This window comes from Protopterus annectens, chromosome 2.part1 (assembly GCF_019279795.1).
Source record: "Protopterus annectens isolate FY-2018-M chromosome 2.part1, PAN1.0, whole genome shotgun sequence".
Lineage (NCBI taxonomy): Eukaryota > Metazoa > Chordata > Ceratodontiformes > Protopteridae > Protopterus > Protopterus annectens.
Window position 1 is genome coordinate 83,703,071 of NC_056729.1, and position 20,226 is coordinate 83,723,296.

The following is a 20,226-nucleotide window of genomic DNA, read 5'->3' on the forward strand; positions in this document are numbered from 1 at the left end:
GCTTTAGGCAAGGCAAGAAATAAGGAAGAAACTAGTTTGCCATCATCTCTGCTTTATTGACAGTATCTGTGTAGGTTAGAAGGGCAGTGCTAGTACTATGGGAAGGACAGAATCTAAGTTATGTATGGGATAGGAGTTTTTCCTGCAGGCGGTAGTATATTAATTATTGAACACATTTTTCAAGTATTTTTGGTGATAGGCGATAAGATTGCTATAATTATAGAGTTATTATGTCTGTTGATTTTCCTTTTTAAGGCAGAGCGATAATGTGAGACTTTTTCCAGAGAGAGGGGGACATGGGATTCCCGGATTGACCTATTTATAAGCATTGAGACAGGATAGGAAATGCTACTGGCTGCTGTTTTTAGGTACTCGTTGGAAGGTCATCAGCTGATGTAGAGCATGGTTTAAGTTTGAGTAGTTTTATATAGGATGTGGGCACAGGTTTGAAGGTGAAAGTTGATGTAGCGATATATGGCTATTGGGCAGGGGTAGGATTTGATGTTGAGGAATCCTTGGTTAGAGATGCTACACTGTCTGTAAAATAAGAGTTGAACTGTATTGCAGTTTCGAGTGGTGAGTTATCTGGGAGGAATTTGGGTGTATGGTCTTTTGTGGTATGAAAAGACGAGCATAGGTTACCGTATAGGAGCTTTTAAGAGCAAATGCTGGGATAGAGCTTTGAACTTTCATTGGCAGTTTAGGGTCTGTAGACCAATGTTTTTTTTTTCATCAAGAGCCTCTGTGGCTTTTCTGATTGTGTAAAATGTTTGGGGAGAGAAATGCCAAAAGGGCATTGTATTCTGTAATTGGACTGATGAGGGCTGACCACAGAGGAATGCTAAATTGTTTAGGGCTAAATGAGAGGCTTTTGGATATTAGTTGGGCCATTTAAAAGGATATCCTCACCACTTTTGTGAATGGTTGTCAAAGGACAAGGGGTTGTCTACAAAGGCACCAAGATCTCTGACATATCAGTCTGGAAAGACATGCTGTCTGTACTGTAGTCACTAGAAACATTACCTCTGTCAAATATGGCAATGCTGAGGTTTTTTTTTCATTTAATTTGAGGCCATTATCTTAACCCAAGTGACTTGTGTGGTCTAATCCTGTCTCTGTAGCATTGTAGACTTGGAAGTTGAGAGAACTACAACACCCAGCTTATAGTCATTAGCAGACATAGTTAGACAGAAGTCCAGGTTTGTAGTTTGAAGCTCAGAGAAATGGATACTGATCATTAGTAGTCCCAGCACAGTGCCCGGAAGTGCCCCACTATGTTCACCTTTTTGTCTTCTGTTGCTTTAACTAGATGTGTTCTGTCAGACAGCTAGTTTGCTATTTACTTTAAAACATAAGGCACACTGTTTAGTTCTGAGTTTATGTATGGTACCAGTATGAGTGTGTGTTGAAGGTTTTGTCCAGCTCTTGGTATGTTGTGTAGACTGCGTACCCACCATCCATAGGTTCCCTGACCTTTTCAAAGATGATAGCTAGGTTTAGTAGTGGGCATGACTGCTTGTCAAAGCCAAATTGATAAGGATCCAAAGTAAGGATTTCAGTGTTGGCATTTATGAAGTTTGTTATGGTACATTCCATGGCCTTGCATATTAAGTTGATAATTACTGGGGTTTGAGGAAGGGGTCCATACTCTTACATAGGGCGTTGCAGTAACCATCCTCCAAGTTTTAGGAACATAGCCTGTGGAATGGCTTAAATTAGTGCTTTTGGAAAGGCTTGGATAAGATATGTTTGGCACTGTTTAGCAACCAGATAAGTTGTCAGGGCCCATGACTTTGTGTTTTTTTGGCCATGGAGATGACAGCATTTGCTCCATGTAAGCAAGGGAGGAACAGAGACTTGTGGATCTTTGAAATTTCAGTACCTGTAGCTAATGTGAAATGAACACTAAATTTGCCTGATGGTGTATTATCTATTTTCCTAGGGTAGGTGTATGTAATGTAATTGTGAATTAGCAGAGAACATTGTTGTATATTGGTTCTTAGTTTTGTAATGTACTCAAGGAGGATTTTATTTATCTTTAGTTTCTACTGCTATCAGTACATGTTTGGCTTTGATTGTCCTGATTGTTTCAGTTCTTTACTGAATTTTATTGCGTCTCTCTTGAATTCATTGTGCTTGGTTGCAAACATTTAGTAAGCTTTTTTCCTTTTTTGTACAGTTTGTTAATATGGGTAGAACGCTATACTGGTTTATTTTTGAATTTCCCATTATCTTCCAGTCGCCCTCTCCGCTCATCAAACAAACCTCTCCTCAGTATCACATCTGCAAACAACACTGCAGGCAAAGCCCTTTTCTCCCACATCATAGCTAAAAAATGGAACAACCTTCCCACTAATATATCCTCTGCAACAACAACCTCTAACTTTAAAAGACTATTCAAACCACATCTCAGGAAAAGCTGGATCTGTCCATGTATCACTTGAAAATTAGTTTATCTTCTCTCCTCCTCCACAAACTTGTTCTTACACACTTACGTATACTCACTTCCAATTGCTATCTCTTTCAGTGTACACTCACTAGAAAATGTAAACAGTCATTTAAAATAGCAAATGTAGTCACTACCACACTACTTTGTAAAATTTTGTGTACAGATATTGTAAGATATTATATCATGTAAAGCCTATTTGAATTACTGTGATAGATTCTTGTACATGTCTACCTGTAAATATTATATTTGTGTTTCCCACTGTTTGTATTGTTTTGTACTTATTCACATTGTATTGACCTGTTTCCTTCTTGTCAGTCGTGGAGCTTTTCTCCCCGGGCATCCACTGAAAATGGACCTGGTCCAGTTGGATTTTTCCCTGTTAACAAATGTAAAATAAAATAAGTAAATAAAAAATAAATAAATAAATCTTTGGTCCTGTTGGGAATATATACTCTGAATAAAATTTGAGGTGCCAGTAGCTGTGAATTTTGCATGACAGATGGAAATATTACAACATATTTTTGATGCATCTTAGTTTAAGTAGGTTTGTGCTACCCACAGCATTGTTGTTTTGAAGTCTTAATAGAGAATATTGTTAAAATATAGTTTGATTTGACCAGGGATGGAGATACAGTAGGAGTGGCACAGGAGGTGTAACCATCTTTAGGACTTGAGCTTAGAATATTAGTTTCCATGTCTAGCATAGAGGGCTAGAGCATTTGATTTTCCCACCCACCCATGCAACTGTTGTACTCTTAAACTTGGTGGCTTTTGAGTTTGCCCCCCTCCCCAACCACTAGCATTAGTTTGAATTTGGATACTCCTTCCAGTCCCTTCTCATCAGCTCTTTCTACTGTGTACAGAGAGCTTAGTGGGGCAAGCCCTCCCCCTTACTCTCTTAAACTTGAATTATCTTCTGTTTCCTCCCTTCCCACTTATTTAAAAAAAAACACACTTTATTCAGCTGCTTTTACTGGGTCTGTGCTTCCTCCTACTTTATTTTGCTTTTTGCTGCTTGTTCTTAAGTGTTCAGTTGCATTTATTGTGCTGCATTTATTACTGCTTGTTAGTAGCCTGATTCAACTGCAACTGTTATTCAAGCCTGTTACTTTTGATTTAAGCTTCATACTAGTTATCTTACATAAGGAAGGTTTCCGGTCTACACTCTTGTTGCAGGGGAGGTTGCTTACATCCTTCTAAGTTGGGAATTGCTTGTGTCTTATTCTTAAAATGTCTTTGTTCTGGTTTAAGCGCTTGGCTTCAGGCCATTTATTTTACATTAAAGGAGAACGGCACCCACAGACTCAAAACATGTTTTTTATGCATGGTTTGGTGTTTCCTACATTTTAACCACACTGGGACTATTTATAGGTTTTTAAATATTTTTATACTTGGAATCTGACTGCATAGTGTCCAGCATCTTGAAGCGATCTTGATGGTTTAGTCTAGATATCCCACAATGCATTGCTTGTCTGAAAAAAATTACATCACGCAGGCCTCTTTGTACTTAAAGCTCCTGTCACTGCATTGATTTTGCATGCATACACTGTTGTCTTTCAGTCAGTTAGTTTTAAGTAACATGTTATACCATTCAATGACTACTTAAAACACAAATAGTGCAAATGCCACTGAACAGACTTTCAAAGTGCTTTTTACTGCTGCTGCTTTCTAGAATGGCTAAATTTGCAGTCTTTTGTGAAGCCCGAAGTATACTACTACAACTCATCTCCCACCCCCTTCACACCTAACTTCCCTGGTTGTCAATATGCTAAGGGTAATTTGAGCTGTTACCTGCTGTGATTGACAGCTCACAGCAGGAGACTTGACTAGTGTTCTGTTTCCTTGTTCTAGCCTTTACTTTCTGTATGGGTAAGGGAAGGACCAGGGAACTGTGACATCACAACATGGGTGGGTTTTTAGTATGGTCATGTTGATGTCAGTTTGGTGAGGGAATTGGACAGAAAACTATCTGTATACATTGGCCTTGATTACTCCAGTGAATTGGAGACTGCAGCAAGCTTTTCCAGAGCGGGATAAAAGTTTTTTGAAAGTGAAACCACCACAGTACAGTAAGGTACTGTTGTAGCGGAGAGAAACAGTCTATTTAAATATTTTAAATTCTGTATTGTTTCTTCATAGCAGGGGCAGGAAATAGGGAGAAAAATGACAGAGAAGTTGAGCATTTGATAGAATCCCTTTGTCATTTAAGAAGGCTTGTGGTCTACACTCTTGTGGGAGGAGAAGGTAGTCTTGCCTCTTCTGAGCTGGGAATTGCTGGTTGAAGGCTTATTGTGCTTGTTATTCCAAGTGTCTTTGTTCTGGTTTAAGATGGATTATTAATTGGAGCTGTTCTGTGTTTGGAGTCCTTTGCCAGAGATCCAGAGTGTTTCTGTTTGAGTATGTGACATCCAAAGCTAAGAACAAGGAATTAAGCTTATTTCTGAGTTTGATCTGCACTTATTTGTCTGTATTTTACTGTTTTATTGCATTAATTTGTGCCTTTTGGACTGTTTTTAATGTTTGTGTCTGCTTATTACCTGCACTTGTTTTGCACTGAAAAATTGCTTAGTTAACAAACTAGATCCACTTTATGAATCTAGCCTGTTTTTCATGCACTTAAACTCAAATCATAGTCATCTTACATTAAGAAGGGTTCCCCTACACCCTTGTGGCAGAAGAGTGTGGATATAGCCTTGTCTGAGCTAGGGATTGCTGGAGGAATGACCATTGTGTGATTTCTTATTGGTAGACTAGTTTAAAACGGTTTAATTTCGCCTGTGTATAAGCCTTGATTTTTTTTTCCCCCTGGACACTAGTCAGTGAAGCCCTCCCAGGTTCCGCACTGTTCTGTGGGCAATGCAGATGCACACTTCTGCACTGCAGGCAACTAAGCTGAGCACTGAGCAGCGTCACCCCACTTTCCATCCTTGATATTCTATAAAACAAGTCCCTTTGTTAATCAGAGAGTAGTAGCTGATCTAATTTGCCCTCTCAGAAATTAGTACTCTAGAATTACCTGCTTCTATGGAGATACGATTTCTTAACATTTCTCCAGCCAGCCTGATTGACATGGGCATCCTGAGGCAATGTAGCAATTGCCTCTTGTAAACTGACCACCACTTGCTCCTAAAGCAAACAAATATAGTATGTGAGAAATGTAAATATACTGTGAAAGTAGAATCAGTGCTTTCACATAGCAATAAATAAGACATCAAACAGGTTGTCAGCCCACACACCTCTCCACTTACACAAGATAAGGTCAAGACACACACAGCCACAAACACAGAGGTACTCACTGAGAGCCTACCAAAAGACCAGAGACCTCCCAAGCACAAACAGCCTACATATACTGGTACACAAACAGAATCCATCTCTACACATAACATACACATTAGTATCTCAACAATTAAGACCCCTAAAGCAAAACACCTCAAAACCTAATGTCCTAGTCATAGTCGACTCAGTAGTGAGATGCACAGATATTTCCCTCACCAGGTTGGAAGAGAACGGATTACTGTCAGCTGCTTGTCAGGTGCCAGGATCCATCAAATCATGAACGCACTCAAGTCACTCTACAACAGTTACCGTTATGACTCTGTCATAGTATATATGGGAGTGAATAACTTGAAACTTGCCTCTCTGGACTATATATAAACCGAGACATGACTGAACTTTCAGATTGCGTCCCAGCAGGTGTGTCCCTAGCCATATGCAACATTCTACTTTCACCTAGGATAATACCACAATTCAGACAAAAAATGATTGAGTTCAGTAATTGGCTTAGCTTCCGGTGTCACTCCAGGGGGATCCAGTATCTGACAGCCTGGGAAGACGTGGTCGAGAGACCAAGCTGCTGTGCCAGAGATGGCCTTCACCTGTCTCCACAAGGCTTTCAGATACTGACAGATGCTTCCATAGAACCTTTTTTAGGCAATGTCAAAACAACAAAACGTAAAGAAATTCACTAGAGACACTTAAGGTAATGCTGATTAATGCTAGGAGCCTTAACAGTAAACTGCACTCACTGGAAGCACTGCTCACCTTGGAAGATGCTGACATCTGTGCAGTCACTGAGACTTGGGTCAAGGCTGCAGAAAGCACCCTGGTTATACAAGGCTGCGATGCCTTTCACACATTCAGACCTCAAAATAAGCATGAAAGAAACAAAGGTGGAGGTGTATCCATCTTCATTAAATCCAAATACACATCAAGACTCTTAAAACAGTACAACACTCTTGAGCTACTCCAGGTCCAAATAACTATAGGCAAAATACCCTATGACGTCATCGCTAGCTACAGTTTCCCCACCATTAACCAGGAAACGCACACCTCCTACCTAGACTTGCTAGTCGCTCAGTATACAGCCAAACATGTTGGTCATGGGAGATTTCAGCTATCTTTCCATTGATTGGATGACTTACATGAGCACAAACATGATTGCTTTGAAGTTCCTGGATTTTGTTAATTCAAATGCCCTGTAATTGTTGGTCTGCACCCCTACAAGGGGATCAAATGTCCTAGACCTAGTGCTCATCAACATAGGGAGTCAGTGCACTACTCACTGTGTTGCCCTCCCTGGTAAGGTCAGACCATAAATCAGTCTCGTTTGAAGTAAAGATCAGACCTGACATCCCCACATAAAAAACTGAAAAATTTCTCCAAAGCAATCTATAGTGTACTAAGTGATGGTATAAAAAGTGTAAAAGCCTCTGCTAACACAGCCAACAATGACCTCTATGCAGAAGAGTACCCAAATGCCCTATAATAGCCACTTAAACAGATGTATTGACTCAGCTGTACCTCACAGGACTAGAACCAGGTCCTCCCGAAAAAAAACAATCCACCCTGGTAGACTGTAAGTTATATAATGAAAGAAAGAAACTGATATCCAAGAACAAGAGGGAACTTGCTCAACAGGGAAAGAATACCCTTCCACAACTTGAGCAAGGAAATAATTCATCTTGTGAAGGCTTCTAAGGCAAGTTGAGACTAAATTAGCATCCCTACTGAAATACAACCATAGAGCATTCTTTAGCTACATCCAAAACCTAAAAGGGCATGCCCAGCTGTGTGCCAAACTTAATAGATGGTACCACTCACAGTGAACCTGAGGAAATTGACAGCATGCTAGATGACAGATTTGGTAATAATTTCACCACCCCCACCTGCCATACCCCCGTGCATTCCTAACACCAGTCCTCGACAAAGAACAGGTCATACAGGCACTCTCCAAGGCTAAAAACATGACCTCTGTGGGACCATTTAACATCCCAGATTGCTTTCTAAGCAATCTAAAACAAGCCCTAGCAGAAACACTTGACACTCTTTAACCATAGCTGAGAACTGGCTTTGTTATGGCAGAGTGGAGAACAGCAACAGTAATCCACTTGCTCAAGGGGGTCCACGAACTGACCCAGGAAACTATCGACCCATAAGCCAAATCAGCCTTATTATCTGCAAGGCCATGGAAAGAATCATCTTCGACCTTATCAACAAGGACACAGGCAACCTTCAAGCTCTTGACCCCGACCCAGTTTGGTTTCATCGGGGTAGATCTTTCTTATTAAACCTGGTGGACTTCTTTGAGAATGTCACCAAAGCCCTGGATGAGAGCAAAGCAGTACATACTGCATGTCTTGATTTAGCCAAGGCTTTTGACACAATCCCCCACTCTGGGATCCCACTTAGGAATCCTTGAAAAACTCTCCCAGCTGGGTATTAACCCATACGTCACTAGATGGGTAACCAGCTGGCTCACTGACAAAACGCACACTGTCAAAGTTGGGGAATCCACCTCCACCAGTAGACCAGTTACCATTGGGGTAACACAAAGATCTGTGCTGGACCCTCTGCTGTTTCGGAATCTATTTCAATGAGGTCCAGGCGAAAGTAGATGGCCTGTGGCTCACCAAGTTTACAGATGACTGCAAACTGGGCTCAATTATTGAATCCCCCATTGATGTAAACATATTACAGAAGAGGCTGACTCAAATGATTGGTGCCAAAGTTTCGGACTAAAACTAAATGCAAAAAAGTCTCATTATACCCTTTGGCAAAGAAGTAGCCCCTACTAATTATGAGAGAGAGATCTCTCCTCTAAGCTCAAACCCAAGGGTATGCAGAGAACACAGGTTGATCGCAATCTAAACTTCAATTACCATGTGCCCATAGTGGTAAGGAAAGCCTTCTACATTGCACATCTGATAAATAAGGGCATCACGTCCAAGACTAAAGGTTATAACTTCACTGTACGTGACCCTTATCATACCATTAATTGAGTACAGTGCTTCCTTCTGTATGTATCTCACCAGACACCTGCAGCAACTGGAGAGACCACAGAGGTCTCTAAGCAAGAGAATCCAGAGCCTGCTAAACATGACTTGCGTTAAAAGACTGCAAGCCTTGTCACTGTACTGTGTCATACAGGCTGCTGAGAGGCGATCTGTGCCTGGCCTACAGAGCACACTCTGACTCTAACCTAATGGAAATGATAGCCATCTGCAAATGACATGGGACAAGAGTAACTCTCTCCAGGCATCTCAACCTAGCCTGTGACATTAACAGACCATGTTAGAGATGCAGCTATATCTCCCAGAGACTGCCACTTCTCTGGAATAAGCTCCCACTTCACATGAAGCAGAGCTCCTCAATGACCTTATTTAAGCACAACCTTGACAGGATGGATGACAGTAAATTTCACCCCAGGAGTGGCATCTATGTTCCTCATGGACAGGGGTAGTCGGTACTGATCTTAGAATTGCTCTGCTAACAACTACCATCTAACTAGGGTAAATTAGGATACACTTTTTTTTTTTTTTACATGGCTAGGCTTGTAAAGGCCCTGGGGCCATTAGCCTAAGTAGCCTCTTCTGAACTTGTGAACTTTACTATGGCCTAGGTGATAGAAGTTGGATTAGTGAGGCAGGTGTTTCACTGCACAGACAGGAAAGGATGGGTATTTCTGGGAGAAGCTAGGATGCAGCAAGACGCATACCTTCTGCAAGTATCCTCAGGGAAGGGACAATTCAGAGTAGGCTTTTGGGGGCTGATTCTCGTCAGCAAGTGGGCAAGAGCACATAATCACTTGGGAAAGGTGGTCTGGGTCCTTGATTTGGGTAGCTCACCCCCACAGGAGGGCGGTTAGGCTAATTTTATAAAGCTAGCAGTGCTGGGATACCAGTGAAACCATGAATCCTCCATTGTTTAAGATGATGCCCATTTGAACAGTTCACTCCCTAGCAGATCTGAAAGACAGAGGTCCTCACTACTGAGGAATAAATAGGCCAAATCCAGTTAGGGAAAGCTTAATAGTGAGTATGGCTGAAGGAGAAAAAACATGAGGAGGTTCCATTAAACGCATGAGCTAAGATTTCTGTTGGGTAAGTTTACTGCTTGTTTTGTTGAATTAAGAAAAATGAATCATTGGGCATGCAAAACATTAGTAGTATAGGGTTTCCAGTTAGTAGTTGGATAATTGACATCCACCAACATAAAGGTCTGAGTTTTTTTTTTTTTTGACAATTCAGCTAACATATTTAGAACTTTTTCATGGTCATCAGAGGGCAAGATTGGACCTCTTTATTCAATTTATTGGTCATGGGAAATTATTCTGGGGATAATGGTGCCTTTGGCAAATATCACACCACCACAATTTGCTGTGTGCCTGAAACCATGACAGGTGCCGAACTGTGGTACAAGTATGCGCTGTTTACATTAAAACAGTCACCATTACCCTATAGATGTGAATGTGTTGAAGTTAAGGAGTGACTCATGATGTGGTAACTTTTCTTAAGACTTTTGTCTTGTAGAGATTAATATGTTGTGTCTCTGTGTCAGTGCCTGCATCAAGGAGAGCACCTGCAGTACCAGTCTGGGAGAGGGTGGAGCAAACTTCCAAGTGTATAGTTAAATTGGGGTGGGATTCAAAGGAAACTATTCAGCAGTGATGTAATGCTCTCTGTCATTCTGCTGCTTGCATCAGAACTGTCAAATCTTTCACATCTAAGCACATCAGTTCCTTTTGTAGCCTTGCTGAATGCCAAATTAGACAGAAAAAGACCATATTAATTTGCACAGTTAGTATCACCAATCATGAATTGTCACACTATAAAGTATATAGTGCTTTCTGATTCCTACTATATTTTTTGCATTTAGTTGTATGCTTGTATGTTTTATGTATTCACCCTTCTTATAACTAATTTTTACAGCTCTCCTAATATTTTCCCGTTTTTTTTTTTTGTACGATAATTATAGAAATACTTAAAGTAATAGCAACTCTGCTACGTAACTCTCATCAGAGTCCAGAAACCATGGAAGTCCGCAGAGTCTTCATCTCCGACATGATTAAACTTTTTAATAACAGCAGAGAAAACAGAAGGTGAGTTCATTCGCAACTGACTTTATCATGAATATTAGTGTTTTATATATAATGTATATATGCATCATATATATATATATATATATATATATATATATATATATATATATATATATATATGTGTGTGTGTGTCTAGATATATATATATATATATATATATATGTATGTATATATGTATATATGTGTGTGTGTGTATGTATGTGTATATATATATATATATATATATATATCTACATGTGTGTGTATACAAACATGGTATCATAAGTTGCAGTCTAGCACCAGCACTGTGGGGAACTTGCCTTGCCCATCTCTACATAAATTTATTCCAAGGCCACTGTAGTCCAGTGGTGATGGACATTTTTTTATTACTGGTAGTGTTTCATCATGCTTCACTGCTGCTATTATTGCAGCTCTGTGTAAGATACAAGGAAATAAATATTATTGGTGAGGTGTGTTTATCCACTCCCAAAAAACTTAAATGGTGTTATGTAGTTTAATGAATGGTTGCTGTTCCTCCCACATTATGCCAGATGGTACAATGAAGAAGTGGCGAGCTCTTGCACACACCTGCTCAAATTTACTTCCATGGTTGACTGTTTGGCTCCTGAACATTTGTGCATTTGAGTTCCCGTTTGTATTTTAATGGGCTAGCTTACATTATCGTAGACTTCAGTAACAAAACAGTGTCTAGAATTAAAGAAACATAGATCAATTAATTGTATGGACAGGGTTGGAGATGTGCATATGTGTGTGTATATGCACACATTTTATTTCCTTTGCTAACCTTGTAAATAAACGGGACGTGAACACACCATTTTCAGTCATGACATGTGCCAAATGGCAACAATAAACTTATGACTGTGTATATATGAACAAGGACAGAGTATACAAATACATAATAAAGTAGATACAGACATAATTATTAGCTAAGCAATTAGTTTACCCATAACCAGTATAAATTGCCTAGTAAATGTGAACAGTAAGAAATACATTTACTGAGAAACAGAGCAAAAAGAAATGTAATCATGTTGGTCATTGTGCTCCAGTATATTAACTAATAAAACAAATGTTTACAGGTTTTCAACATTAGTTAGCTTTCATGGAATGAGTTCTTGAGATGCAAAATAGTTGTCAAAACCATTACTAGTCCTTTAAGGGTTTCAAATATATAGAGTGGAGTGTTTGCAGATTTAACTGGGCTCCCTAAGACAGCAGCATTTGTACCATTTACCTTTATACAAGGTGAGATTTTAGCAGTTTGTGAAATACTGGAAGCCTGTCACTATTTTGCATGTTTTGTGGCAAAGCATTCCAGCTGTGACGAGTAACTTTGCCGAATGTTTTCTCTGTGGCAGCTAAGGTAAAATCGAGGTCTTTGAAATGGAAGCTGTCCTGGTTTCTGAAATTGTAATTTGGCTTTACATGCTATATTACAAAAAAGAAGGGAGATGAAATGTAATATATTTGAGTGGAGGGAAGAACACAGCGATGTTTAAGATACAAAGTGCAAATAATGTACAGAAGGAATTGATCCATGAATAGAACTGAGTACCCTTGTGCATTATAATAGAATCGTATGACTGGAAGCAGACTTCTCAGATAGTATGGAGAGAGAATTAGTGATGGGAAACTGAGAGGTAAATCAAAGTATATTAAATCACCGAAGAAAGCTGATATCAGCAACAGAACAAGACAGACTTATACAGTGGTACTGTATCACAAACGTCAGAAATATAACAAATCATAATACTGGATTTGAAGGCTGTGATAAATGCACTCCAGTTTTAAGGGCTGTTGCTGTAATGGGTAAAAAAGGCTGCAAAAAGGATAAAAACATTAACCAGAGGAAAAAGTGTGTGGTGGTGGGGGAACAATTGAAGACTGAGAGAGTTGTAGGGTTAAAGACTAGGATGAAGAAGAACTAAGGAAAGCTCTGTGTGAGTAAAACCAGCTGAGACTAATAGTAACAAAGCTGAAGGAAGAGAGCCTGAATTATGTGTCTAGTGCAGTGAACAAGCCCTGTTGTCCATAAAATCATAATTTTATTCCTGTTTTCTGATTCATTGCATCAGGTATATGACAAAAAGAATGCCAGACTCTAGTGACGTGATCTCTGCATAAGCTACTGCAAAACATTTTTTATTTTAGGATTCAGAGTACCAAGCAATGTTGAGTTCTGTCTGTGGAATGTCTAATTTAATTTTTAGAGTAATGGGCTGTAAACAAATAGTATCAAGCACTGGCATATTCTTTCTCATAATAGTATTTCCTTGCAGCCCATTGCAAATAACTGCTTACATTTTACCAGATGAATAAATATTGTATGACAACTGTGTACATTTCCTTTTTATTTACCTTAGGCTTTAAGTCTTAAAAAAAAAAAAAAAAAAAAAAAAAAAAAAAAAAATCAGTCATGAGTAATCTGTTAAATGTTTTTGTCTGTATCATTATTTGTTTCCTGACGAGAATTTTTTGTAACTTTCTCAATAGGAGCTTGTTGCAGTGTTCTGTGTGGCAGGAATGGATGCTTTCTTTGTGTTACATTACTCCTAAGAACTCAGACGAACAGAAGATAACAGAAATGGTGTATGCCATCTTTAGAATCTTGTTGTACCACGCCATCAAGTACGAATGGGGTGGTTGGCGTGTTTGGGTGGACACACTCTCCATTACTCATTCAAAGGTAAGTGATACTCTGTTGTGCATTTGTACATTTTTGAGACCTGAGCCTTGTTTATATTACCAGTTTTGAAATGCATCAGACTTTTGGGTTTTAGCTACCATACTGCAAATTTGACGACGCAAGTATTGTTGTGGCAAACATTAAATGTACTTCAGAACCTTTTAATGTTGGAACTAACTGCATCGGTGGGTGTCAATATCAGAATAAGGTCATTAAGTAGGCATGCAGCCTCCTGTGTGCATTCCACTGCAGAGAGACTTTTTTTTCCTGTCTTGCCTCATTCTCCATTGTAGTTAGTACATTTCCTCTTCCTCAGAGTGACCTGCACTTATTGCAGGGGAGCTTGTCAGAAACTAAGAACTGATACCAAAGTATTGTGTAACTGTCTCTTTACACATAACCTGCTGGCATTTTTGGTCTCTGCTTAGATCAAAGCATGGAACCAATTTTTGAATTCTTCCACAGAACAAGAAAGTCCAGAGAGTGCCATTTCTCTTGAAGGTTCCCAGTACCCAGTTCTAAGTATTCTGGTTATCAGCTGTAGTTCAGCAGGGGCAGCAGATTCAAATCTAAGGCATATTGCTGTTTGTCTAGATAACAGAGGAGTTTCCTGTATTAATCTTCATACAGTGATCATCTCATTGTGTATGTCTTTTTTTCTAGTGCTCAATTTGCATTTGTGCACATTATACATAACACTTTCATTATATGATTTCAACACCCTTTGCCCATGCATTCTTGCTGTTCCTTAAAAAGGATAGCAGAAGAATGTTTAGAACAGCTGTCTTAAAATTATTTATTGGCATTTGTTTACCGGAAAGTCCACTGGGCTGAGGTAGCCCATTTTCATTGGAGCCCTGGGGAGAAAAGCTCCAGCAGTAAATTATACAAATCTTAACTTGTTAGATGCATGTAATAATTAAAACAAGTAACAGAGGTGTCATACAGACATACAATATGAGTGCATGATATCATATTAAATGAATATACAGTGTGATTATACAAAGACAAAGGAAATGTAAAAAGATCAGTATTTTTAAAAGATACAGTACAGAGACAGAAGGTGATAAGCAAGATAAGTCTATGAGTCAAGTAATGAGATATGTGTAGGTGATATGTGTTGAAATTTGGTGGTAGAAAGATATTTCCAAGTAATCTCCACAGAAGATTACACAAATCTCCATGCTGTGAAAACTGGTACTTTTACAACTAGACTAAACTAACTAGTGTTGAAGTATAATAAGGATCTCAAGCTGCTGAACATAGGCCTGCATTAAACTAAAAATGAAGGACCCCTAGAGGTGTTAAGTGAAGGGCGGATAGGCAAATGCAGTTTTGTCTTAAAAGGAAATGATCAAACTGCAGTCAGACTTCATAGCAGGTTCATCAGGAACAAAGCTTTCTTTCTCCCTGCATTCCTGCTACAGTTGTAATCAAAATTTTAAAGAAACTCCATGAGTTAAATCTATTCAGAATGACAAATAATACTTTAATGTAAAACAATTCTCAGAACAGGGGACAGGTAAAATTCACCTTCAGTTGGTCATTCAGACATTTCTTCAGCACTGGTTTTAAAATGACATACTTCATTTAACTTGGAATACTTGCAAAAGATCATAATATACAAGATATTTATCTTCTGCATTTTCTAGCTCCTTAGGAGATTTGCCTCTTCCATGCTGACTACTAACAAAAATCTAAGCATATTTGCACGTACTGCAGTTACAACGTTTAAAATTGTAGAGCTTCTGTATACAGTTGTTCTAACTAGTTGCAGACAACAACTAATTTCTGACAGGCTCATCTTGTTGAGATATGATTTGGTAATATGTATGCTGAGGTACCTTGGCTAGAGGACTGGATTGTGTGGTAAATGACACTGGATTTTCAAGTTAGTGCATTTATATAATTCTGCACAATTCTTCAGTTATTTCTCCGGTTGGAAACATGACCGGGACTGCTCTTTTTTTTTTTTTTTTTTTGGGGGGGGGGGGGTATATAATAACCAAAGATTATTGTGTAATTTGATGATGCTTTTCAACATATGTTAGCACTACAGCGCATAGTGCATAAACTACAAAACAGCAGCACTTTCCCCCCATCGGGAAACATTTTGATCTACCCATTCCTGTACAAAATTAGTTTTAAAATTTACAGTTTCTGTGCACTACTATCACTGAGGAAAAACAAGGAAGTTTACCCTCAGTGACACAGGCATAGGAAAAGCATTTGTTGCATCCATATACTTTAATGGGCACACCAGCACATGCGCAAAGGTGCCCCATTGATGTCTATGGACGTAGCTCACATTACCCTATGGTAACATCACAAATAGAAAAGCTAAAATTTTTTGGGTCATGGTTTAATAAAAAATTTACAAAGTTGGTTTATTAACAGACATCCCTTAAGAGTTAGGAAGGGCAAGCTGGAAAATACATTGTGGTACTTGACTCATCAAATGCCATTATGTATATTGAAACATCAGCAAATCACTTAAGTGTAAGTTACAGGAATAATGGCGATGTAAGAATGAAGTGAAATGTGCTGGGCAATAATTAATCTTTGAGAATAAGCTTTCTAATGTTGTGATATCTAGGCTTCAGTTGAAATGAAACTGGAAATAAAATACTGACACATGCTAATGTATTTCTGCTGTGGGTTGACGTGTAGCTTATTTACATTGTAGTTTTCGGTGTTTGTGTATGTGTGCATTACTTGTAGAATCCACATGAGGGTGCCCTTTATCTGTAGTAGTAATAGTATTCCAGCTGAAATGCTGCTACATACTAGAAGACATAGATATCTCTAAAGTTAGCATAGCTGTTTAAATTCCCTTTTAAAACAAAGATAATGAGGATGCTTCAGAACAGCAGTGACCGCTCTTGACATAGTCGCAGAAGATTCTTTTTTAATTCTCAGAACATTTGTACCACTTTATGAATTGATTGCATGTTGTGTGTGTGTAATATATATATATGTATGTGTATATATATATATATATATATATATATATATGTATATATATATATATATATATATGTATGTATATATATATATATATATATATATATATGTATGTATATATATATATATATATGTATATATGTGTATATATATATATATCTGTGTGCATAGCTGTGTGTATAGGTATATATGTATACATAAATATATACGTATATATGTATAATACATACACACATACTTGTATATGTATAATACATACACATATACTTATACACTTTTATACGTATGTATACATGTATATACAAATACGTACACACACGTGTAAATTTATATATAGAGAGAGAGAGGTTCACACAGTGTACAAGATGTGCAGTGACTGGTAAATCTGAAAATAGTGCTATAGGGATGTAAGACGTTCAGAAGACTGCTAAGTGATGTGTTGCTTTGTCTGGTTTCACTGTCTTGTATTAATTTTTCAGACCTAGCGACTTACCTTTTTATTTGATAGGTTTAGGTTATCACTACTAATTATGATGAACATTACATATATTGAAAGACCATACAAAAAATTTCTGCATATTGACATGCCTATATATATATATAATATATATATATATATATATATATATATATATATATATATATATAGAGCCTGGTTATCTTTTTATCCCGTCTTACTTCGTGTTAGAACTGTTTAGCACTCAATTCATCTTTACAGTGTTCTTTCATCTACAGTTGTACTTCAGCCTGTAGTACTCCAGAAGTGCTTCACAGAGTCAAGCCGTGAAGGGTACTGGCCAGGTCAGTTACATTTTATGCTAGGAGTTTTATAGTGCAATTCTTTTATTCCATGTGCTATATGCTGTTAACATTATGTGCAGTGGAAGAGGTCATCAAAGGCTCATCTGCAAGTCCAGGAGAAATGAATGCCAGACTGATGAAATGCATCGAGTTCAGTAATGTTATTTGATAATTAATTTAGTGTGGACCATGTTTCATGCTTACAGTTGCATCTAAACTATTTTTTGTAAAATTAAGCACTGGCACCTTTGGTACTGTTTGATTTCATTGCCACGTGTGATGCTTACCTTCTAATTCTGTACTTGTTCCTCTGCAGTTTCTCTGAGTTTGACTTTTTCATCACTTTTTCCCTAGCGTAGAGCCATAATGTATTTTTTCTGTTTTCTAAAACAGCATACATGTATGTGATTCTGTGTGTTATATTTTCTCATATGGCATACAAAGCTACTGTAGTCTGTCAACTAAGAAGTGAATAGTGTTTTCCAAATGCATTGTGTTTTCTGGTGGTCGTGTTTACAGATAACAGACAATATTGTATCATTACTGATACTGATTTATCTTCTGGCTTAAGCACTTCAAGAGTTTGTTTACATAAACTACTACGTTACTGGAATCATCTTTGAGAGGGCAGATAAGTCTAAACCTGAAAATTGCAGTACTGTGTGATATTTACAGCAGTGTGTGCTCTCATACATTGCTGGGAAAGTATAACAGAGTGCCTTAAATGTATTTTTTGCTTACTCTGACCTTTTCTTACCACGTTCACTTTTTCATTTCAGATTTAACCATGTGCAGAAAAGCAGCTGAGCACATTTATGCAGCAAACTGATATCACCTTTTATATTAGTACAGCAGCTTTCACAAAAAGCACTATTTTCTGAGCTCATGCCCCTTTTAGAAAGAAGCTAGTATGAAACGGTCCACAAATCGAGGAATAAAATATAGATTTAGAATTGTGAAGTTTGTTTTTAACTTGATGAGTTTTTAACACTAAAAAGATGAGGTAAAAAAACAAAAAAAATAAAAGCAGAAAGAAAAAGGGATATTGGTACTGTCTTCATACTAAAAGGGGGAATTGATAAAGCAAAGTATATATAATTTTACTACATTAATTTGAGGGTATTGAACATACAGAGAACTACCACCAAATGGCATGATACCTATAAAGTGAGACACTATTGTGACAGATTGGGTCATGCGCCAAACTGTGCCTTATCCCACTTGTTTGCTGTTCGACCAGATAAGAAATAATAGTAAAATATTGAGAGCAAATTACTGTGAATATTAAGTGGTGCACTCGAGGATGCAGTCTTCAATTTTGCATTTTTACTGAATGGACAGTTGGTTTGCTTTTCATGAGTCCCTTCATCATCCTGCTTCTTATGACTGCAGATTTACATTTTTTTCAGACAGAGACCAAGTCCAGAAACATCAGTTAGTTACATCAACAGTGTTCTTGGTGACAGCATGAGCCAGCTTCTAAAAGACTTATTCTGGTGCAAGTCTGCTTTATAGATGGACCTTGCATCAAAGTAAGTCACTTACAGCAAGTGTGTGTCTTTTGGAATCTGGCCCTATGCCTGTGTTGAGGACTTCTAAGACAAATTTCCCTGTGTAATGCAGTGCTCATATCTAATGAATTTTTCATGACAGATTGAATCATTTTGCACATATTGCTCTTTATCACAAGACCAGTAATTTATGGTGATCATCATACGTATCATTCTGCACAGTTATTCATTATCTAAGGGAATTATTCCTAGGTGGGTGTACTCCAGTCTAGCCAGACTTTCAGAGCTTACTGAACTCCTTATGACAGAGCTCACTAGCATGCTGATTAGATGTATGACCAAATGAGAAAGCCCTCCATGCATTTGTAGTCATTTACAGTTTTTTTGCCAAGTGAAGCTATTGCTCTTCAGCATGTCTAACCATCCTTCCCTTCTAGACACCTTAGAGAAAAATAAGTGCGCAATCTGTAATCCTTTTTGAATTTGTGTATTTTTGACTTCTATTATTCTTTGTGGACTACTCGATTTGCAAGGCCCACAATGTGTCTAGAAAAGGAAAAAAAAAAACAACAAGCAAGACGGCAGAAAACTGACACTGTTTATGGCTGACTTCACAACACCCTCTTTCAGGCACTGCATTTCAGTAGATGTTACTTTGTAGGGTTTGTTATCCTTGGACCCTTGTTAAGGCACAAGGTCGTCTACTTGTACTTCAGCAGGGAGAGACTTCATCAAGAGATAGCAAGCAAAGTATTCCTGAAAGAAATGTAAGCATAGGAAGATGGAGGAAAAAACAGAAAGAACCAGTGATCAGAGAAGATGCAATAGTAATCCTGCCAGTCCTACAGAGGCCTGATGGCATTCGATCTAGTTCGGCAGTACCTTGTCCACCCACAGTCTTGCAAGCTAATGCAGCTTTATGTCTGCCTGTTGTAGGCTGCTTGGAAGTTGACAGTAGGATTAATGCTTATTTCCAGTCATACCTTTCCAGAAGTAAGATGCCAGTAGGTTGGATGCCGGTTTTCAGTTGATTATGAAAATCATCTGTCTGCTTTCATCTAATTCAGAGGATTGGTTCTGCAATTGAAGTCCTTGGCATCCTAGTTTGAGAGCCTTCTGAAGGCTCATTCTTAATTCTGGATATATTTTTTCTTGCTTGTAGAACTTTCAAACTTCATGACCAGTGTGTAAGGGCTGGGTGCCTACCCAGTGGAAGCCTGTCCCAACCTTTACCCCATTCATCTGCAAAAGGTTTGCTAAGGAATATGTGGCTATGTGGTACACGATCAGCTTTCACGTGGCCCAACTGTCTGCATCAGGAATGATTTCACCAACCATAGTAGAGAGGAAATCCAGCCCCAGGTATCTTGGATTCAAAGCTAGATGAGGAAATCTTGGAATATTCCATGCAAGTATCTTCACCAGTACGTTACACTGTAAA

At 38.3% G+C, this 20,226-nt stretch overlaps 1 protein-coding gene across 1 annotated transcript in view; it reads left to right on the forward strand.

The window, feature by feature from the left end:
• LRBA (LPS responsive beige-like anchor protein) overlaps positions 1 to 20,226 on the forward strand; it is a 4,045,850-nt gene that overhangs the window by 1,001,819 nt on the left and 3,023,805 nt on the right. Inside the window, exons 20-21 of the mRNA XM_044063433.1 lie at positions 10,703 to 10,826; positions 13,317 to 13,509. Of these exons, the coding sequence (XP_043919368.1) occupies positions 10,703 to 10,826; positions 13,317 to 13,509 (317 nt within the window). The remainder of the gene's footprint in view (positions 1 to 10,702; positions 10,827 to 13,316; positions 13,510 to 20,226) is intronic.